General features: G+C 41.2%; 1 protein-coding gene, 1 long non-coding RNA gene and 1 pseudogene across 3 annotated transcripts; 1 reads left to right on the top strand and 2 right to left on the bottom strand.

Annotated features, from left to right (window-relative positions):
- Positions 1–2,448: 2,448 nt before the first annotated feature.
- On the top strand, positions 2,449–18,284 carry LOC104087843 (uncharacterized). 2 transcript variants are annotated; one of them, XM_070175169.1, is made up of 5 exons: positions 2,449–2,911; positions 3,023–3,213; positions 17,161–17,328; positions 17,406–17,511; positions 18,044–18,284. In XM_070175169.1, the coding sequence occupies exons 1-5, from the start codon at positions 2,858–2,860 to the stop codon at positions 18,251–18,253; spliced, it is 729 nt and encodes a 242-aa protein (XP_070031270.1). In that variant the 5' UTR covers positions 2,449–2,857; the 3' UTR covers positions 18,254–18,284. The 2 variants fall into 2 exon arrangements, with proteins under 2 accessions (XP_070031270.1, XP_070031271.1); XM_070175170.1 differs by lacking the exon at positions 18,044–18,284 and adding an exon at positions 17,610–17,900 and having other exon boundaries at positions 2,454–2,911.
- Positions 16,975–17,712, bottom strand: LOC117274555 (uncharacterized). The gene is made up of 2 exons (XR_004504664.2): positions 17,625–17,712; positions 16,975–17,503 (listed from the first exon to the last, which is right to left on the bottom strand). It is a non-coding gene; the product is annotated as an uncharacterized lncRNA (long non-coding RNA).
- A 35-nt stretch (positions 18,285–18,319) lies between the features above and the next one.
- On the bottom strand, positions 18,320–22,465 carry LOC104088632 (probable glycosyltransferase At5g03795; annotated as a pseudogene).
- Positions 22,466–22,803: the final 338 nt, after the last annotated feature.

Below are 22,803 nucleotides of genomic sequence, written 5' to 3'. Positions count from 1 at the left end.
AATGATCGGCTCCGTACTGCGTTCTTGTATAAAAACATGGTCATCAAGAAATAAAACAACGCATTTAACTAATTTGGCTAAGCGACTAATAGCTATGAGATTAAAAGGACTATTAGGAACATAAAGGACTGAATCTAAAGGTAAGGAAGGAAGTGGGCTTGCTTGACCTATTGCAGTTGTCATGGTTTGAGACCCATTGGCCATTGTGACTTTTGGAAGAGATTGAGAATACGAAATAGTAGTGAAAAGAGATTTGTTACCAGAAATATGATCTGATGCACCTGAATCAATGACCCAAGACTCAGAGGATGAAGATTGGGAGAAACAAGTCATGCTATTACCTGTTTGAACAACAGAAGCTATCTCAGAAGATGTCTGCTTGCATGCTTTATACTGACGGAACTCAATATAATCTGCTAAAGAAACCATCCGACTATGCAAAGCATCGGTTCCCATGTCGCTACAATTTGTAGTAGTAGGGTTAACTTGAAATAGTGGAAATAAGTAACTCCTGTGAAAAAACTGAAGAAATAACTTGAAAAACACTGTTTACAGCAGGGAAACAGAACACTGTTTTGCGCCGAAAACACTGTTCACGCCGGAAAATTCCAAAGTTGACAGAATTTGTCGTAACCAGGATGGATAGACTCGGAATTCCTTTGCGAGCAAGCTGTCATGAAGAAATATTTTCAAAAAAAGGCCGGAAAGGTCACTGTTCATGGCGGAAAAATATAAAAGTGGTCAAAATTTAATTTGAATTAGATGGGTAGGCTCGGAATTTTGAGAAGAGCACACTGTCCTGAAGAAGTTTCGCGAAAAAATGGCCGAAAAGTGGCCGGAACCCTCATCGAAAAAGTTGTTGTTGCCGGCGCGTGGAGGAGCGTGGCGACTTTTCTGCCAGATAAAATTTCAGGGGTTGATCGTAGGAGGGTGATCTACCTCGTGGTAGTGTTGGTTTTAGCACAACACCGACAGAAAGTGACTTTCACTTAGACAAGCCTTAGGTCACCGGAAAAATTGCACGATGACTAAGTTCTTTCTTCCCGGTTACCGCTGGAATGACGCATAACGATTTTTTCCCACTAATGCTCTGATACCATGTGAGAAGACACGGGAGAAACTATGTTATTGATATTGGATGATAAATACAATACAAGAGGTCCCTATTTATAGCTATACACTACAAGCAGATATTACTCCTCTTTCAATGTGGGACAAGACTACACTATACATATCTGTAAACTAACAGTGGCATTAAAAATCGAATGTAAATGATAAAACATAGTTTGAGTGGTCAGACATATTGGTTTGTTTAATTAAACTGTAATAAGAGGCACTGTGATTTCACAAAATATGGGGTAATTTGTAGTTGTAGTTACTTTATGTTTTCGGCTGCTCCAAATATAAGTTTCTGTGATCCTTCTTACGAACTCTTTATCTATACTAATAGTTAAGGGAGAGTGAAGCAATTGCTTAATGAAGCCTATCACATACTTTGCGCCTCCTAAATACCTCTCTAACTACCTTTTTGATAAACAAAAAAGAAAGTGGTAAAAATATCACTACATTGTATTAAAGGTGTCAAGGGGCCGGTCCGGTCCGGGCTATTGGAAAAGGAGACCGGTCGGTCGGTTCCTAGCCCCTCCGGTGAATTATTGAACTGGAACGGTTCCGGACTTAAGGGGTTTTATTTAATTTTTTTTGTATTTTGTATAACTACCATAATTTATATTAAGATAAAGTAAAAATGTAAAACATAAATACAATCTTATAAAAAGAGTGTTTAAATAAATTTCAAAGGCTTTAAAATCCTTATATTTGAATATTTCATTAAGAATTTAAGATAATAGAATACAATGAAGATGGAAAAAAAATTGAACTTATAATTTGCAAGTTCTTTTTTTAATTCAAACTTGCAAATTAAAGAAAAAAGAGTAAATTCAAAGTTTAATGAGAGGCAAATAGTTGATTGCAATTTAAGTCAAGAATGAGAGAATGACTATTGAGAATTTGGGTTTGAGAATCGAGAGATGAGTGAAGAAATGAAGAAGATGGGGAAAAAATGCCCAAACAAAGGGCTATTCTTGCAAAATAGTCGTTGGGCAACAATCAAAATGACATCTGAACGTTGCCAATGGTCAACTTAATTAAAAAAAATAAAATCTAAAATAGCCGTTGAGCCGGTCCTGGCGGATTCGGTTAACCGGTTCGACTATGACTTGACAGTACCGGTTTTGATCAGTCCGGTTAACCGGTACATCGAAACCTGGCACAACCCTTTCCCCACCTCAACCCAGCCCTGCACGGCCCCCTACCTACCGGTCCGGTCCAGTCTAAAACCGGTATGGGTCGGTCCGGAACCGGGTCAACCCGACCCGTTAGACACCCATACATTGTTTAGGTGGTTCTGTTTATTTTTTGGTTATCTTAAACAATTTTAATTCATATGAAAAAGTGTTTAAAATGTCCACTTTCTATGAATTCTGTCCTATATTTTAGTTTTATCTTCCAAATTCATATATCTTTCAGTCTTTTAACATATAATTTTTTTCAACATGTTATGCACATGCAAGTTTGTGTTCCAGAATCTAGTGTTATTTTATTACTTCTCAGTTTGTCCAGGATAATGAAACGTGTTTGTATTCACTGCAATACTTTGTTTGACTTTTTATCATGAACCAGAATCGTATTTTAGGAGAAGTTTCCGAAAAGATCGAGCTGATCGTTGCACTAGTTTTTGAGAACTCCAAGTCTTTAGACGAATCATTACCACCAGGGATGGCGGATGTGTTCAGACCTGCTACTGGAGTTGCAGCTCCCGCACTGTCTCCTGCTTTGATGCTGTATAGTCTTCTTAATGATATACTTTCTCCGGAAGGAAGCGCGGTTGAAGCTATGCAAATATTTTCAGGTTTTAGAAACTATCTTCCTACTTATTTTCTTTTAAAAGGAGCGGAAGATGTGAGACCTTCCTTTTTTCCTGGAGAAGCTTTCTTACTTTTGCACATCAATTTTTGTGTAGATTGCTGCGAAGAAACGATCCAGAAGACACTTGGCAGAAACAGATGAGTTTGTCTCCAACAACAATGACAACATATTGATGGATCCTGTGGCTCGCTCCACCGCTTACCAGAAGATGGTGTTACTTTGTTTGAATATCAGAAATGAAGTTCGTACTGACATGGAGATCCATAATCAGAATATACTTCCAAGGTACTTTATTCCCCCTTTCCTCATTGGAATGTGGTCCTTTGTCATCTATAAAGCTGGAAATTTAGATGGTCAATGCTGGTTATTTGAAGTTCGCTGGTCATTTTGCCTGTGATACCAATTTTGATGGATCAATCTATTATTCCTTTTGCTTGCTAATTTGTATAATTGAGTCGGTGAACCATGTAAATACAACACAGTCTACTTATATAACAACTGCAACTACTACTACTAACTACTACTAAGCCTCAACCACAAGCTAGGGGAGTCGACTAAATGAATTCTCACTATCTATGTCACTCCATTTAAACTCATCTCAATCAAAGTCTATTCATATTGGTTCTAATCATGATTGGATATGCATATCTTTTGATTTGCATCAATTAACACCAACTTACTGACTGGTTTACTCCAAGTTGCATGTTCAATGCCTTCATTCAAGCATGGTAAGTAAAGGTGCGAATCATTTTGTTGCAGATATATTGTGGAGCTTTATTAGGAAATTACACTTTGTGCTTTGTGGTCCGTATGAGGAAATAAATTATTGTCTCTGTTTATCCGGAAAATTGAGTAACAATTAAACTTATATTGTGGTTTTAAGGATATGTGATTTAAACCAGTATCAATTGATAAACAACTAATTAAATAGATAAATTGGACAATAAAATAAATCAAACCGGTTTGCAAACAATGCCTCGACCTCGATTCATGATAGTCTCGAGGTTAGTTAATAAGAACAGTAGAGGATGGAACAAACAACGATGAACAGTAAAACAAAGAAAGCAGCGTGTGTGTATGTTCTTATCAGTGAATAATTCTTGTCCCCCTACAAGTGAATGGGATCCCTCTTTATATAATAGAGGAATCTTAAATAAGGTACAACTCTAATAACGGAAGTAGATCCCATGATTGGCACTAATAACCGCTTTGATTTGATCTGTTCCGAGATTTCTGTCGTAATCTTCGACCGGTTATTGATATCTCGCCATTCCGTTATTACGCCTTACTCGAAGTCAGTCATGCTTGATCTCGATTGGTGCTGGCCTCGATCTCAATGAACACTTCGATCTCCAGGCTTGATGTTCTATCTTTGAGCTCGAGCCCGATCTATTATGAGGTTACTCTCGAGACAACTCTCCTGCCAACGAAATCGGGTATGCCCTATTTCAACTGTATACAGATAGTCCCCTCGTTTTTAGAGTGTAACGAGAAGAAACGAATTCAAGACTTTGATTTAATACCTCGATCAATTATGAAGTCAACATCGTGACGTAAGCGACAGAAGCGATTGAAGCGTCGCTTCTGCACAGTTCTCAAGGTCATTAATTAACGCAGTTGATGGTCGGCCACCGGTGCTTTCAAACCATCAAAGTGGCTATTATAAATAGACCACCTTCATAATCTTCTCAAACTTTACTTTCAAACTTCTTCTAATCTTCAAAAGCTCTTCTATTCTCTTCAAGTTCATCAACTTTGTCGGTTTTCGTTTGCCAATCTCTTATTAAAACACAAATTCCGCCTTCTTCTTCCTTAAAACTCTTATAGTAATGGCAAAAACATCAAAGACCGTTCCTCAAGAAGAAAAGGCCTCCTCATCGCGGCCGGCCAGTGACAAAACACCGGTGGAGCCACGTATCAAAGAGTGCATCCCCGGGCCATGTGAACTTACTTCTGACTTTAAATTTGAAAAACCCTTTTCGGTTCCTAGCCGATCCGAGCCCATGTCTAGATATATCTGTTAGATATCTGAAGGCGATCTCGAGCAAGTGAAAAAAGACTGCCACTGGGAGAATAAAGAGGTGGTGATTCCTACCCCCGAGTAGGACATCACCACTCATGTGAAAGGGTTCTTAAGTGTGTATACTTACCCTTTCATACTAGGTTCCATCGATCCTGTCATAATCGACTTCTGCCGCCAATACCGGGTAAACTTGGGCCAAATCTACCCCTTTTTTCGGCGCATTGTCATTTTTCTCAGATTCTTCTCGAGCAAGGTCGAGGGGATGTCTTTCACTATCGATCATCTCATTAGGCTATACAGCCCTCGTCTTTATCGGGGCGGACTGATAAGGATTCAACGCCAGGCCACGAAGGTGCTGTTCTCGAGCATAGATGAGGACAAGGACTGAGGATGGATGGGCCGGTTTGTCCGAGTCAGGACCTTCGACTTAATCCCCGCCGAGAAGATGCCATTCCCCGAAGAATGGAACATGAAACGTAAGTAGAACCTCACCAATAACGTTTGATTACTTGTTATGTTTCCATTACCTCTTCTCATCTATATTCTTCTTTATGGTGCAGCTTCCCCCTGGTTTCCTGGTGCAGTCCCGGACCTTGCAAGTTGGGTTCGATAACTGGTTTCAACCTCTTCGTATGCTGAGCACTCGTGGCGTGATTTGGCCAAGGGTCAATGGGAGGCCAAAAATCATGGTAGGTTCCCTTGTACGTGTTTGATGCTTTCCTGTGAAGTACTTCTTTTTAACTTGATTTCTTCTCATACAGGTCTTGGAGATAATGTCGTCATGAGGCCGCCTCCCCTCGGGGAAGAGGAGGTCCCGAAGCCGACCAAAGACAATAAAAGGAGAAGGGCCTCACCTCCAGATACCCCAAAGCCCGGGAAAAGCAGGGCTCGAAAGTCGAAGACTGATCTTGCCGTTCTGTCTGCCGATGTAGTCCAAACGCTACGAGATGAAGAAGAAGAGGGAGAAGATGTCGACTGCCTGCTGGTGGCTCGGAAGAGGGAAAGCATCGAAGCTTCGAGAACTGCTGAGTCGGTGACGATCGAGGAGGTTCAGCCGCAGACCGAGGTGATCTCGGAGGAAGGTCCGAGCAGAGTCCCCGAGTCATCGGGTGTTGATGACGCCTCCTGCTGTGATGAGCAACCGACGGGTGTGCCCGAAGGGTCTAGTTCTAAGGCCCTTCAAAGAGAAGAGAATGCCCTAAGTGACTCGCTCGGGGAAATTAACATTGATGATTCGCCGCCCTGCCCCACATTCTCTAAGGGGTAGTTTCGGGATGCCCGGTCCATGGGGACCCCCGATGTGGGGACGACCCCCGAAGGGGATGATATATTTCGTGGCTGCTTTGCGGGGTTCGATAATGTTCCCGACCTGGACGCATCACTCATTTTTGATGAGGCTCAGCGGCTTCTTAACCAAGTGAGTTTTATCCCATGTTACCATGCTTGCGTTTGTTCTTATTTCTCTAAGTCTGATTTCCTTCCTTTCTGTACAAGCTACGGCGCTCCATCGAGAAGCGTCCTCCAAATACCGAGCTGAGCTGGCCCGATGTGAGGCTGACCTCAAAAAGCTTACGGAGGAGAGAGACGCCCTCAAACTCCTCTATGTGCAAAAAGAAGAGGAGATCATAAGCATTCGAGCCGAGCTAACAAGAGCTCATCAAGATCAGACCGAGCTCATTGAATGGGTAATGTAAATTTTTGGGAGCTTGTTATGTATTAACTTGATATTGGCGACTAACACTTTGATCCTGCAGGTTCAGCAGAAGACCGAATTGGTTTAGCAGCTTCGTGAGGAGGCCAAGATGAAAGAGGCAGAAACTTTGGGGTGGAAGCAGAACATGGACCGTTTCACCTCGGAGAAAGATCGGTTCGGGCCCAACTGTCTTCGGTTGAGCGTCAACTCCAAAGTGTGAAGGGGGAGAACTTGGCCCGAGCCCAGAAGGTTGAAGAGCTCGAGACTCGGTTGGCCGCTGAGCTTGCAAAGGTCACATCCGAGGTAGAGGCGCATGTGGCCTCCTACCGAGCCGACGCTGAAGCCGCTAACACTCGGGCAAAGGAAATTTCTGATGCTACTGAGGTTAGATTGTCCCGTGTTGCCGATCATGCTAGGCGCCAGTCTCGGAGAGAGACTCTTGAGGAGGTACATGCTCGTGGCTTCGACCTCACGGCTTATATCGAGAGTGCAAAGGTTTTGGAGGACAAGGCTAGAGCTTTGCTTTCCAATGATGAAGACTCTGTGAGTGGATCCGAGAGCGGAGGAGATGAAGATGAAGCGCTCCCGAAGATGCGGCTCCCCAGGCGGACTAGGCACTTAGGATTTTTTTTCTTTGTGTAAGACCCTGTGTGGTGTTTGTAAATACTTTGCATATATGAAAGATTCCTTTTCTTTCCGTTTCGTCTTTGATTTCTGATTTATGATAAATTCTGTTTTGCCTTTTCCTTGTGAAAACTTTGTTGCAATCGGGTTGTTGTAGCCTCTATAATCGAGTGAGTAATAGCTCGAACTCAGAGTAGAACAAACCCTTAGGTTTTTTAGTTAAGCGAGGGCGAGTCCCCGAGCTCAACAATATGTTCGGGATTTTGATTTCAGATGGCTTGATCGAAGCCGTAATTGTGCTGTTTTTATAGCAGAGTTCGAGTAAGTTTCGAACTCACAGTAACAGACCCCTTAAGGTTTTATATCAAATAATGATGAATCCTCGAGCTATATTTAAGTCAGTTTTATTTGAGCTCGGAATAGTGGAACCCTTATGTCCGAATTGAGTGAGAACAAAATCTCGAACTCTAAGTGTATTGGCCCTTAGGCTCTTTAGATTGGGCCGATATGGCCTCTAAAAGATGAATATTTTTTCCCTTTTTCGGCTTAGAAGACTTAGTAAAAAATTTCTTTATGCCTTAACACGTATTCTTTACCCATTAGATTTTTTGAGGGTTCGATGTCGATTGAAACCCCTTTGTTTTTTGTGCCTTAGCACGTTTGCGTTAAGATAATTTGATACCTCTTAAGGTTTTTCGAGGGCTGATTTCATCGAAGCCCTTTTGATTACTTGCCGAGGGTAGCCTTTTTTAACCGATTTTTCAAAGAATTCGAATGCCTATTTTTATTGCAGGATTCGGACGTCTCCGAGCCGCCTTAATTTGGTCGTAGCCTTTGGGTATGCCTCTTGGGCTTATTTCCCAATAACACTTCAAACGTGTTCGAAGTTTTAGTCCCCGGGAGTGATGTCCTTGGCCTATAGATCGAGGGGTCCCTATTTGAGGTCTTATGAATTTGAGTTTAGATTACTCGAATATGTCGATCGTCGATGGCAGCCCCCGACTGTACGAGGTATATTTGCACTTGGCCCTTGAGCCATTTCTCACAAAATCACAAGTATGGAGCTTGTATAGTAGAAAATTTTCTTTGAGACACAAGATGTTTGATATAGAAAGAATGCTTCTTTGTATAATTTATACATATGCACATGTTTTGCCATTGGGGCTCGACTAATCTATACAGACACGGTTCATTCGACCGTTTGGCCCATTACAAAGTTTCTCTATCGAGACACTTTAACACAAAGTATTTTCCTCGAAAGTGTAACATTCGAGGGTGATGCCCCCCAATATTCGAGGTTGATTGTAAAGAAGCCTTGGATACTATTGAATTTTCCTCAGGTAGCACATAATTGTTGCCTCGTTAAAAACCTCGCCAGAAAAACCCATTTGGGATAAAAACCGATCTAAGGAAAAAAGAGTGCAACGCGTGCTTTAAAACCTTAAGTCTCGATGTCTTCGATCGAACACCTGCAGTGAGTTAGTGTCGAATATATAAATGAAAAAAAAGGTATAAAGTCATACCTTAGCAATAATACTATTTGAGAAGCGATATGTTCCAATTATTTGGCAGTTGTTCGCCATCCATCGTGCCGAGCTTGTAAGATCCCTTTCCGACGATGTCGAGGACTTGGTAGGGTCCCTCCCAATTTGGGTCGTGCTTCCCTTCATTAGGATATCGAGTGTTGATGGTGACTTTCCTCAGGACTAAGTCCCCAACTCTGAAGTGGCGAAGGTTGGTTCTCCTATTGTAGTATCTTTCGATTCGTTGCTTTTGTGCAGCCATTCGAACGAGTGCGGCTTCTCGTTTTTCATCCAATAATTTGAGGCTAGTATTCATAGCCTCGTGATTTGACTCTTCTGTTGTATGTCGAAACCTGGCACTGAGTTCCCCGATTTCGACTGGAATCAAGGCTTCAGAGCCATATACTAAAGAGAACGGGGTTGCCCCCATACTGGACTTTGATGTTGTTCGATATGCCCAAAGGACTTCGGGTAGAATTTCTCTCCATTTCCCCTTAGCGTTATTCAACCTTTTCTTTAGGTTTTGAATGATAGTCTTGTTCGTCGATTCGGCCTGTCCGTTCCCACTAGGCTGATACGGCATTGATAATATCCTTTTTATTTTGTGGTCTTCGAGGAATTTCGTCACTTTGCTGCCGATAAATTATTTTCCATTATCACACACTATTTCGGTGGGTATCCCAAATCGACATACGATGTGATCCTAGATGAAGTCTATAACCTCTTTCTCTCTCACTTTCTCGAACGCCTGTACTTCAACCTATTTAGAGAAATAGTCAGTCATAAATAAAATGAACTTAGCTTTACCTGGGGCCGATGGCAGAGGGCCGACGATATCCATTCCCCATTTCATGAATGGCCATGGGGATATAACTGAATGAAGTTGTTCTCCGGGCTGATGGATCATTGGTGCAAATCTTTGACATTTATCACATTTTCGAACAAACTCCTTAGTGCCTTTTTCCATGCTATCCTAGTAGTATCCTGCTCTAATGATTTTGTAAATCAGTGATTCGGTGCCGGAGTTGTTCCCACAAGTGCCCTCATAGACCTCTCGTAGAACATAATCGGTGTTTCCTGATCCTAATCATACTGCCAATGGTCTATTGAATGTCTTTCTGTATAATGTTCCATCTTCAGCCAATATGAATCGAGCAACTTTGGTTTGTAGGGCCCTCGACTCTTTAGGGTCCGATGGGAGCTTTCTGTTCTTCAAGTATTCAATATATTTATTCCTCCAATCCCAGGTTAAGCTTGTAAAGTTTATCTTGGCATGACCTTCCTCGATCACGGATCTCGAGAGTTGAATGACAGTCCTATGATTGGCACTAATAACCGCTTTGATTTGATCTGTTCCGGGATTTCCGCCATAATCTTCCTCGACCGATGACCCAAAATTTGCAAGTGCATCGGCCTCACTGTTTGTTCTCGAGGTACATGCTGTAAAGTCCATTCCTTGAAACGGTGCAAAGTTACCTGCAGTTTGTCCAAATACCTTTGCATTCTATCCTCTCGAACTTCGAAGGTTTTGTTTACTTGGTTCACCACCAGTAAAGAGTCATACTTGGATTCAATGACTTCTGCTCCCAAGCTTTTAGCTAGCCCGAGACCTGCAATCATGGCCTCATACTCGGCCTCATTGTTAGTCAATGTAGAAGTTTTGATATAGGTGTGACACATTCCAATTTCTCGATAGTTGTTTGCCGTTTATGATACCGAGCTTGTATGATCCTTTTCCGACGTTTTCGAGAACCTGATACGGTCCTTCCTAATTCAGTCCTAGTTTCCCTTCGTTTGGATTTCGGGTACTGAGGGTGACTTTCCTTAGCACCAAGTCCCCGAGTTTAAAATGGCGAATCTTGGTTCTTCTATTATAGTATCTTTCGATTCGCTGCTTTTGGGCGGCCAATTGGACGAGAGCAGCTTCTTATTTTTCATCCAATAATTCTAGGCTAGTGTTCATAGCCTCGTTATTTGACTCTTCTGTTGCATATCGAAACCTGGCACTGGGTTCCCCGATTTCGACTGGAATCAAGGCTTCAGAGCCATATACTAAGGAGAACGGGTTTGCCCCGTACTATATTTTGATGTTGTTCGATATTCCCAAAGAACTTCGGGTAGGATTTCTTTCCATTTTCCCTTAGCGTCGTTCAACCTCTTCTTTAGGTTTTGAATGATAGTTTTGTTTGTTGATTCGGCCTGTCCGTTCGTACTGCGGTGATACGGTGTTGATAATATCCTTTTTATTTTGTGGTCTTCGAGGAATTTCGTCACATTTCTGCCGACAAACTGTTTCCCATTGTCACACACTATTTCGGCGGGTATCCCGAATTAACATACGATATGATCCCAGATAAAGTCTATAACCTCTTTTTCTCTTACTTTCACGAACGCCTATGCTTCAACCTATTTAGAGAAATAGTCAGTCATAAATAGAATGAACTTAGCTTCACCTGGGGCCGATGGCAGAGGGCCGACGATATCCATTCCCTATTTCATGAATAACCATGGGGATAGGACTGAGTATAGTTGCTCTCCGGGCTGATGGATCATTGGTGCAAACCTTTGACATTTGTCACATTTTCAAACAAACTCCTTTGCATCTTTGTCCATATCGATCCAATAATACCTTGCCCTGATTATTTTTCAGACTAATGAGTCGGCACCGGAGTGATTTCCACAAGTGCCCTCGTGCACCTCACGTAGGATGTAGTCGGTGTCTCCTGGACCTAAGCATATTGCCAATGGTCCATCGAATGTCCTTCGGTATAACGTTTCATCTGCAGTTAATGTGAATCGAACAGCTTTGGTTCGTAGGGCCCTCGAATATTTAGGGTCTGATGGGAGCTTTCCATTCTTTAAATATTCAATATACGTATTCCTCCAATCCTATGTTAAGCTTGTAGAATTTATCTCGGCATGACCTTCTTCGATCATGGATCTCGAGAGTTGAACGACAGTCCCCGGGCTTATCTCGCCTTCCTCAATCGATGATCCCAAATTTGCAAGTACATCGGCCTCACTGTTTTGCTCTCGTGGAACATGCTGTAAAGTCCATTCTTTGAAATGGTGCAAAGTGACCTGCAGTTTATCCAAATACCTTTGCATTCTATCTTCTCGAACTTCGAAGGTTTTGTTTACTTGATTTACCACCAGCAAAGAGTCACACTTGGCTTCAATGACTTCTTCTCCCAAGCTTTTAGCTAGCTCGAGACCTGCAATCATGGCCTCATACTCGACCTCGTTGTTAGTCAACCTAGTAGTTCTGATAGATTGCCTAATAGTGTTACCCGTGGGTGGCTTTAAAACGATGCCTAGCCTGGACCCCTTCACGTTCGAAGCCCCGTCCATAAAAAGGGTCCATACCCACGATAACGTACCCGATTTCAATAAGAGTTCTTTTTCAACTTCAGGTATGAAGGTCGACGCGAAATCAGCCACAAAGTCCGCTAAAATTTGAGACTTAATGGCCGTACGGGGTTGATATTCGATATCATACCCACTGAGTTCGACGGCCCATTTGGCCAATCGGCCTGATAGTTTGGGCTTGTGCAAAATATTACGGAGTGGGTAAGTGGTTAATACGCATATGGGATGACATTGAAAGTACGGTTTTAACTTTCTAGAGGCGCTTATCAGTGCAAGTGCCAATTTTTCTAGGTGCGGATATCTAGTTTCTGCTTCTCCTAAGGTTCGACTTACATAATAAACGGGAAATTGCGTACCTTACTCTTCTCGAACTAGGACACCGCTTACCGCGATTTCTGATACTGCCAAGTACAAGCAAAGTTTTTCGTCTATTTTTGGAGTATGAAGCAGTGGTGGGCTCGATAGGTATCGTTTTAATTCCTCTAATGCCTGTTGGAATTCCGGGGTCCAAGCGAAATCGTTCTTCTTTTTGAGTAGAGAGAAAATTTTGTGACTTCGATGTGACGACCTTAAAATGAATCGGCATAAGGCTGCAATCCGTCTCGTTAGCCTCTGTACGACTTTTACGCTGTCCACGATGGCGATGTCTTCGATGGCCTTGATCGTATCGCGATTAATCTTGATCCCCCGATTTGACACCATGAATCCGAGGAACTTGCCCGAACCGACCCCGAAAGCATATTTCTCGGGGTTGAGCTTCATGTTGTATTTCCTTAAAATCTCGAATGTTTCTTGCAAATGGGTCAAATGGTCCTCTGCGCGCAGGGACTTAACTAGCATATCATCAATATAAACTTTCATTAATTTACCTATTTGTTCCTCGAATATTTTATTTACTAGGCGTTGGTAAGTAGCTCTTGTATATTTTAGCCCGAAGGGCATCACATTATAACAATATGTTCCATACTTGGTGACAAATGAAGTCTTTTCCTGGTCTTCCGGGTTCATTTGGATTTGATTATATCCGGAATAGACATCAAGAAAAGTAAGGATCTCGTGGCCGGCCGTGGCATCGATCATGCGATCGATGTTAGGCAGTGGAAAAAAATCTTTGGGGCACGCCTTGTTTAAATCATTATAATCTACATACATTCTAAGTTTGTTCCCTTTTTAGGGACTACAACTACATTGGCTAACCATTCGGGATATTTTACCTCCCGAATAGACCCTATTTTGGGAAGTTTAGTTACCTCGTCCTTTATGAATGCGTGCTTTACCTCGGACTGGGGTTTTCACTTTTGCTTCACCGGTTTGAACCTAGAGTCCAGGCTTAGCCGATGCGTCGCTCTCTCCGGTGGGATCCCTGTCATGTCTAAATAGGACCAAGCAAAACAATCTATGTTATCAATAAGAAATTGAATAAGCTTTTTCCTGAGTTCGGGGGTTAATCCCGTTCCCAAGTATACCTTTCGCTCGGGCAGGTACTCAATCAATATAACCTCTTCCAGCTCTTCGACCGTTGATTTGGTGGCGTCAGAATTTTCGGGAATAATAAAAGTTCGAGGGGTCAGAAAATCCTTCTCTTCTTCTTCTATCTCATGCTTCCCCGATTCGGTCGAGACTGGTGGTTGTGATTGCTATTTGACTTCCTGTTTACCTTTGATTCTCGACTTTTCCGAGGTTGATAGTGTCGATATCTGTGTTACCTTATCAACCGCAAATATTTTCTTTGTAGCATGTTGCTCCCCATATATTGTTTTTACACCGTCCGACGTCGGGAATTTCATCATTTGGTGGAGAGTCGAAGGGACTGCCCTCATATTGTGGATCCAAGGCCTTCCGAGCAGGGCATTGTACCTCATTTCGCCCTCGATTACGTGGAACTTGGTATCTTCAGTGGTTCCAGCCACGTTCACCGGTAGAATAATCTTCCCTTTAGTTGTTTCACTGGCCATATTGAAGCCGTTTAAGACCCGAGCTGTGGGTACAATTTGATTTTGTATACCGAGCTGCTCTATGACCCTCGAGGCCTCGATCAGATGATATTCATCAAGCTACCTGGATCCACTAAAACACGCTTAACTTGAACTTTATTTAATAAGATAGAAATTACCAGAGCGTCATTGTGGGGCTGAGAAATGCCTTCTGCTTCTTCGTTGTTGAATGATAAAGTGCCTTCGGGCACATAATCTAGGGTTCGTTTTTCCCTAGTAATTGATACCTTAGTGCGTTTGAATATGGGTCCATGTGGAATGTCGACCCCATCGACGATCATATGAATGACATGTTGGGGTTCCTCCTGTTCATTTTTCCTGTTTGCGTCCCTTTCTCTGAAATGATTCTTGGCTCGATCGCTGAGGAACTCTCGAAGGTGGCCCTCATTGAATAGATGGGCTACCTCCTCCCTTAATTGCATGCAATCCTCGGTCTTGTGACCATGCGTACCATGATACTTGCACGTCAAATTTGGGTTTCTTTGAGAAGGATCGGTTTGTATGGGTCTGGGCCACCTAGTATCTCAGATCCTTTCGATTGCCGATACAATGCCCGATGCATCGATGCTAAAGTTATATTTCGATAACCGAGGTGCCTCTGTGGGATCGGCATACTTGTCAAAAACACTTTTGCTCATAAGTCCCCGAGAATTCTGTCCTCGATCACTTCTTCGATCGTTCCGGGAGGAATTGCATCCTGAACCATTGTTCGTTTGATCTGCGGTATATGGTTGATATCGGTCTCTGTTCAACCTTGGCTCCCTGTCGATGTCCCTTTGGTTTTTAACTGTCGACATGTTTGGATGTACTGAACCGGAAAGGGCTCCTAATTGGTCGTCCTCGACCCTGATCTTCGATTGATATTGATTGTGCACATCTGCCCAAGTTACAGCTGGATACTCGATCAAATTTTGTTTCAACTGACGTGATGCTATCGAACTCCGCTCGTTCAACCCTTGGGTGAATACTTGAACGACCCAATCATCTGTGACCAGTGGCAACTCTATGCTTTCCATTTGAAATCGGGACACGAACTCCCTCAGCATTTCATTATCCCTTTGTCTTACCTTGAAAAGGTCTGATTTCCTCATTGCGACCTTTATGGCCCCGGCGTGTGCCTTTACGAAAGAATCTGCTAACATGGCAAATGAGTCGATGGAATTTGGTGGTAGGGTTGTGATACCAAATCATTGCTCCCTTTGAAAGGTCTCTCCAAATTTTTTTAACAGCACATATTCGATTTCATCATTTCTAAATCGTTACCATTGATGGCGCATGTATATGAAGTAACATGCTCGTTGGGATCGGTGGTCCCATTATATTTGGGTATGTATGGCATACGAAACTTCTTTGGAATAGGCTTAAGAGCCGCACTTGGAGGAAATGACTTTTGTACAAACTTTTTCGAATCCATCCCTTTCAAGATTGGCGGTGCCCCCAGTATCTGATCAACTCGAGAGTTGTATGTCTCCATTTTTTTATCGTTGGCTTCGATTCTCTTCTCCCCTGATTCAATTCTTTTGGTGAGCTCCTCGAGCATTTTCATTACCGCAGGATCAGTCCCCGATTCGTTACCATTCGACCTTTCCGGTACTGGCTCGGTAAGGCGAGTAATTTCCGGCTCGACCCTATTCGGAGCTCTATGTTGATTTTGTAACTGATCAATATCGGCTTGCTGATCCTGAAGCATCTCGAATATCACTTGGAGACTGACTCCTTCGTCTCCTTTGCCCTGTGTTCCTTGGCCACTAGATCGGCCTTCTCTGCGTACACTCCCATCGAGATTTGCGCCTAGGTCCGCGTTTAGAGCAACGTGCGAACTGACATCGACTGGGTTGGTAACCGGTGCTCCCTCGAGATTAGCCTGTGGCACCTCGACTCCTGGAGCAATCACATTTTCGTTTTCAACGTGGCATCCGAGGCCATTGTCACCGTGTGCGGATGCGTTTTGTGAGTTTGACATGTTTTAACTTGAAAGCAAAGATACTTGACAAGAACAAGCGTAAAATAGTGTATTTTACCAGAATCAGTACTGAACAATCACTATTATCCTTAACCCCACGGTGGGCGCCAAATTATTTACCCGAAAAATTGAGTAACAATTAAACTTATATTGTGGTTTTAAGGATATGTGATTTAAACCAGTACCAATTGATAAACAACTAATTAAATAGATAAATTGGACAATAAAATAAATCAAACCGGTGTGCAAACAATGCCTCGACCTCGATTCGAGATAGTCTCGAGGTTAGTTCATAAGAACAGTAGAGGATGGAACAAACAGCGATGAACAGTAAAACAAAGAAAGCAGCGTGTGTGTATGTTCTTATCAGTGAATAATTCTTGTCCCCCTACAAGTGAATGGGATCCCTCTTTATATAATAGAGGAATCCTAAATAAGGTACAACTCTAATAACGAAAGTAGATCCCATGATTGGCACTAATAACCATTTGATTTGATCTGTTCCGCGATTTCCGCCGTTATCTTCGACCGATTACTGATATCTCGCCATTCCGTTATTACGCCTTACTCGAAATTAGTCATGCTTGATCTCGATTGTTGCTGGCCTCGATCTCAATGAACACTTCGATCTCCATGCTTGATGTTCTATCTTCGAGCTCGAGCCCGATCTATTATGAGGTTACCCTCGAGGCAACTCCCCTGCCAACGAAATACAGTCTCACCCACCTTTCTTTATGATCTGTTTGTTTGTTCTTATGGATAAAATTTGACCTATTCTTGTTAGTATAGAATTGTTTAGAAATATTCGTGTATTTTGTTGGTTCTTATGTAAGTCTCCCATAATTTAAAAAGAAAAAAAAACTCTGGATGTTGGTCTATTCTGGATACTAGTAATCATCTCTCTTTGCTGCTAAGAAGATAAAAGAGGAAGACATTAAATAAATACAGCGGAAAGATCTTCTGATAGCATGTAGATATGTTATCAGGCAATTACTATATGGAATGCCATTACTCATAGCTATTTCTGGCTTAATCTTGTGTAGTTTCCTAGACCTCCCAAATCTTTCTTCAGCTATATACTCCACGGAGCTATGTAGCAGATTGCGCGCATTCCTTGTTGCATGTCCTCCCACTGGTCCCTCATCTCCTGTAGCAGAACTCATTGTTGCGACAGCTGATCTTCAGAAGGATTTTAGTGCCTGGAACATCAGGTAATGCATGTTCGTTAGTTCAATTTTTACTGCTCGTCCTGTGTGTATGATCTTATCAGAGGTGAAAAAACTCAGAGTCCTGTCAAAGGTGGAATTGACGCAAAGGAGTTGTTCCATCCGTACATTACCCTCTGGATCAAGGAGAAGCGTCTTGCTTTGCTCGAATTCTGTAAACCTGACAAGGTATGTCAATCCCCACATTGTTGTGATTTGTCAACAGTATATTCAAATGACTTAGCTAATGCACATAATATATGTATTGTGATTTTGTGTGCATATAGGACAGAGATGTATACCATAGGTAGTTCGTCTTGTGTCTTTCAATTTCTAGTGGTTTTTGTTCCTACATTTTACAGCTTCGCAATCCGACATTTTTGTGCATTGCTTCCTCAAGGAGAAAGCTATCAGTACATTAAGTATCTGACTTCCAAGTCCCAGTGGCTATATCGTACAATCAGTTGATAAACTTCTTCTCAATTCCAAACTTGTTGGTTCAGCTGCATGAATCCTGTCTCCATTCTACTTTACACGGGTCCATTTCCTTCCTATACTAAATAATCTGTGTTTTATTGTGATAAGGTTACTCAATAATTTATTAAGGCAAATGAGGGGCTTAATGTGCCTCGACTGTATAAGACCTTTTAAATGTGCTTAATGAGAGATCTGAACTGTTTTCTTAGAATTCTGTACTTGACTATAGTTGTATTATCTGCAGATAAAGTGGCCCTGTGCAGATACACAGCATTCGACAACTCCTTTTGTTGATGATATCTATGGACGAATAAAGGAGACATTAGCTGAATATGATGCTGTCATAAGACGCTGGCCTGAGTACCTTTTCTCGTTGGAAACTGTATGTACAAACTTTGCTATTCAAATTCTTCATCTTCAACTCCTTTGTGCACTTGACTGCTCTTTAAATTAAAGCCAGTAACAACTTTGGAGGGGGGGGGGGGGGGAGAGAAGTTCTTCATCTCGTATAAGCACTATGCAGATGTTTTATCTCCATTAAAGGAGAAAGTAATGCCCATTAAATTAGGTCTCAAGTATGTCCAGAAAATTACCAAAGGCACAGTATGTCCGTATGCCGACTGCAAAGAGGTGAGCTCCGCGGTCTTTGTGCAATCTACGAAGAGGGGTCTGAATAAACTGTTCCTATATACAGACAAGATTGCAGAGTCCCACTAAACTGATAACCCTGATTTTAGAGTTCCTATGACCTGCCCAGAAACCCAAAGTTGTCCTGTGAAGTAGGATTACTGTTAGTGGCATGCAATCCTTAATTGTATAACTTTGGACAAGCTACACAAATATATAGTGAAAGATGACAATTCATAAGTGACAAGCTAGACAAAATTTAATTACTGCAAATACCAAATCCATCAATACAGAAAATACTTCAGGGGAAAGACCTATGGTGGGTGGGTGTGGTGTGGGGGGGGGGGGGGGCAAAGAATGAATATGTTCCTTCTAAAGCCTCTACCTCAAGGAATAAGATTGATTGGAGTGCGTTTATTCAAATATGATGCTCCAAACTGTATTAAATTTAGGGAATGGGTTGTTGAGAGCAGAAGACCAATATGCAATAGGAGGATAAGACAACCACATATAGACTGATCGCTTTTCTGTTAGAACACTTTGAAAAATCCTCTCAAAGCATATTGGACTGACATTTGTTCTTCAATGTATCTGTCAGTACTTTCATGGAAAGTAAGCACAGATGAAGATTTATCAGTAAAAGCTTGATAACATATACGGGCACCAGATTTTTTCCCATAGAACTGATTACTGAGGGACTTATCTGGTTAAAAGGCTAAGGTTGTATTGGGACCCTAAGAACAGGATATAACTACATGATCAATCTAAGACAAATGGCCACAGAAGTTCTCAAAGATAGGCACACACAAAAAGGAAAGTTGACATAAAAGATAGTAATAAAGAAGAAGGCATTTACAAAGCGAAGCCAAAGATATGATAGATGCAAGTATGCAACCATGTGAAGCATAATTACAAGATAATGTACACAAGATGCAGTTGACAATTACTGCAACAATTATTCGAAACAGAATTGCTTGAATTAAAACTTTGAGGAAAGGTAAAGAGCATGTGGTTCTTCAAGGAAGCAAAAGTTAGTAAAAGCAAATATCTCTCCTCTCTCTCCCCCACCCCCCAAAAAAAAAATCAAGAATTTTTGAATGCCATCTCCTTGGAAAGGACTGAAACGTCCGTTATACTATGGAAAGTACTGAAAATGTGGAATTATAGGCTAAACTATGTGGACTATAACAACAAGATACTAAAACTAATTCAAAGGTAAAGACAAAAACTTTCCTTTTTAAACATTGCACTGGGACAAGTAAAAGGAAAAGAATGGGTATTCAGCTTGGAGAAAATGGCTATGTATAGTCATTCTTTCATCTTTTAATTTTTCCATTGTTAATAGCGTAATTCAAATGTTATGGGGAAAAAATATTAAGCATGGATGGCAGTAACACTAGGGACCAGCTTAAGAGGAAGAGTATGCAAAAAGCTACTCCATAAAAGAACTGTAGCCTCTACCATATAAACTATCACTACACTGGTGCAGAGAATTTGTTTCCTCCGTCCTTGGCTAAGTGAAAAACTAGGCTTCCACTATTCACATTGAAATTACCACGTTGATGTGTCAACAAAACAAAGAAACAACTCAAGATTAAGAAATGTAGAACGAAATTTTTATATAAAGTGAATGGTCAGGTCTTTAGCACATTTTTATCCAAACACGACTACCTGTTCTCGATGTCATTTCCTCCAGCTGGAAGGGCAAATGGCTGCAGGACTTGCAGAAGAGCAACATCTTTGTGTGGAATATATCCAACATCATAGCTAGGGGAGCACACAACTCGAATTGCATTCTTTACAAGGGATGCCCTTCAGTTGCCCTGACACCAACATCATGACAGGTAACAAAGAAGTGATCTGCACCCATGGTTCTATTCCAATAGGGGTATTTGGCTATCAAACTATCAACATAGTTCTGGACAATTATGGTCATGTACTCGTATGATGTGCCCTGCATTTCACCAAACAATAATCTTCTTATAGGAGTCCCAGAAGTCAGGTATATTGGATCCACCAATCTTAAATAGTATAGGTATTTCAAATTATTTGTTACAAAAGCTAGGATCAAAGATACACACTTAGATTATGAGCTGAAAGTATACATCCCAAAAGCAGAGTTGTAGCTTGCTGTACTTTGTAAAGTTTCCCAATTGGTGATTAATGAAAATAGTTAGTTACCAAAAAAAAAAAAAAGTATACATCCCCGAAGAAGTATGAGACTTTTCAATGTTAGCACATAATGATAATCTTTATAAACCAAGAACCATAATACTACTAAGAGTATAAGAAGCATAGTATGAGACTTTTTCAATATTGGCGCAGAGTGATAATCTTTATAAACCACGAGCTTGTACACTACTAAAGTACAACAAGTAGCACGTTACGTGGATATACAAACAATAGAAAAGAGAAAAACCTGTCCACATTAAGTGCAAAGGGAGAAGTGACATTACTCCGCACACCACAACTCCTAGTTTCCTTATAAAATAGAAAACTCTGTTCTCAGCATTTCTTGCTGCATTTCCAGCTAACGGATAACAGATAATACTATGTTTTAACTCTCTCTCTCTCTCCCTCTCTCTCCCTCTCTCTCTCTTTTGGAGCAGGTATATGTTTAACTCTAATCTTATGATACGCCAACTCAAATATGGACATCTAATTAAGGACTGGGAGTAATAAACTTCTATTATTTCCAATTTGAGTTCATTCATATTTCATATGACATGCATTAGTTATCCGATAATCTTCTGGCATCGATTGGCGTTCCCCACAAAGCTATCAATAGCATCTCCATGCCACAAAACCTTATCATCAGCATCTCCATGGGAGAAAAGAAAAAGAGTTCTTTTCAAATAATTCTGATTGCCTCATCACTATGCTGGAAAAACTAGTACATTTAGCTACCATACCCCACATTAATAGATGCTGCAATTCAGCTGCTGATCCCTAAGAAGAAGATTTGCACTATAGTCAACAATAACATCCGAAGTCACAATACTTCTCATTCCTGCACCCTCTCTAGCGTACTATCCAACTGAATTAAACAAAATTTAATATCATGTCCTTCACTCCCTGTTGACCGATCTGTCAGTCCTGCTTACCATCCTTAGCTAAGAGAAGAGCAAATACTTTTCAACCTTGCTAAGCCAATTGACTCTTAAGAATAAACTTAACCACCTGATCCCACAGTATAAGGTATTTATAGCCACTCTCCATTCAAAATTTTCAGCATATTAAGTAAATCAGGCATTAAACTGAACTATGTACTATAACTCTACTTCCAAAATCTAAGTATATTGAAGAGCATCTCACATCCAATCAAAATTCAGTTCATAAACATAAAAAGATGAGGCTTTGCATATTTTAGAACATTCCATACCTTTCCTCTCATCTTATGACAAGAGATCGGAATGAAGAACAAGTGAGCCTGATCTGGATCGTCCGTAACAAACTTACTCTCTCGAATATTCTGGAAGAACTATCCCTCACTAGAATACTTCCTCGTTAGCTTCCTCGGCGTTTGATAAAACGTCTTCGGATCTCCATCTCTATATATATACACCTTAAATTTCCTCTCCAATTCCTCATAATTCAATCTAAACACTTCCGGAGAATTATACACATCCGATACCACCTCCTCATCCGCTTTAAGAACCTTAAATCGAAAATAAAAATAAAAAGCATCAGTATGTTCTCGAGGATTCTAGAAAATTCTAGAAGGAAAGTTTAGCTGTACCTGAGATGATTGAACGAGGAGAGAGGAAGAGAGAGTTTGAGGAGGAGAATTGGGGGAGTGGAAGGATTTGAGTGAGAGATATGTGAAGGAGAGTAGCGTTAGAATGGCGAGAGAGAGGAGGGAGCTTTGGAGAGTACAGTAACTGGATGCCTGTGGCTGTGGAGGTTTCGCCGCCCACATTGCCGACGGAGATCGCGGATTCCGGTGGAAATTTCCGGGGGGTGAGGTGGGGGAGGAGGGATGGATTTTGGGTTCGAAAATGTTGTGTTAACTGGATTTGGGCTGTCCACTGATTTGAAGCTTAATTAAATACACATAAGTATTTCTACTTTTAGAATATTTAGTTTTAAAAAGGTATTTAAAAATAGTTAAATAAGGGTATATTAGAATACAATATAAAATTTCTTATTCATAACTCTTTTATGATATTGCACCGCAATTATTTTATTGGATATCTAATATTTTTCACCAACAAAAATAACGAGTGACTCTTTCCATTAAATTAAAGCTTAACGTATCAAAAGAAATCACCTAATAATTTATCATTTATAGGTCAGAAAACATTGATTACATTATTTTATTTTCACCAATCATTTAGATATTAAGTACTCCCTCTATTTCAATTTACACGAGTTAGT

The sequence above is a fragment of the Nicotiana tomentosiformis genome, chromosome 5 (assembly GCF_000390325.3).
Source record: "Nicotiana tomentosiformis chromosome 5, ASM39032v3, whole genome shotgun sequence".
In the NCBI taxonomy this organism is placed as follows: Eukaryota; Viridiplantae; Streptophyta; class Magnoliopsida; order Solanales; family Solanaceae; genus Nicotiana; species Nicotiana tomentosiformis.
This window is presented reverse-complemented; position numbering and strand designations above follow the sequence as displayed.

Excerpts from the sequence above, each read along its gene's own strand:
- LOC104087843 (XM_070175169.1), top strand. The coding sequence starts at position 2,858 with ATGATATACTTTCTCCGGAAGGAAGCGCGGTTGAAGCTATGCAAATAT. Across the intron at positions 17,329-17,405 it reads TTTAGTGCCTGGAACATCAG|TCCTGTCAAAGGTGGAATTG; the intron begins GTAATGCATGTT and ends AAAAACTCAGAG. Across the intron at positions 17,512-18,043 it reads AATTCTGTAAACCTGACAAG|ATAAAGTGGCCCTGTGCAGA; the intron begins GTATGTCAATCC and ends TATTATCTGCAG.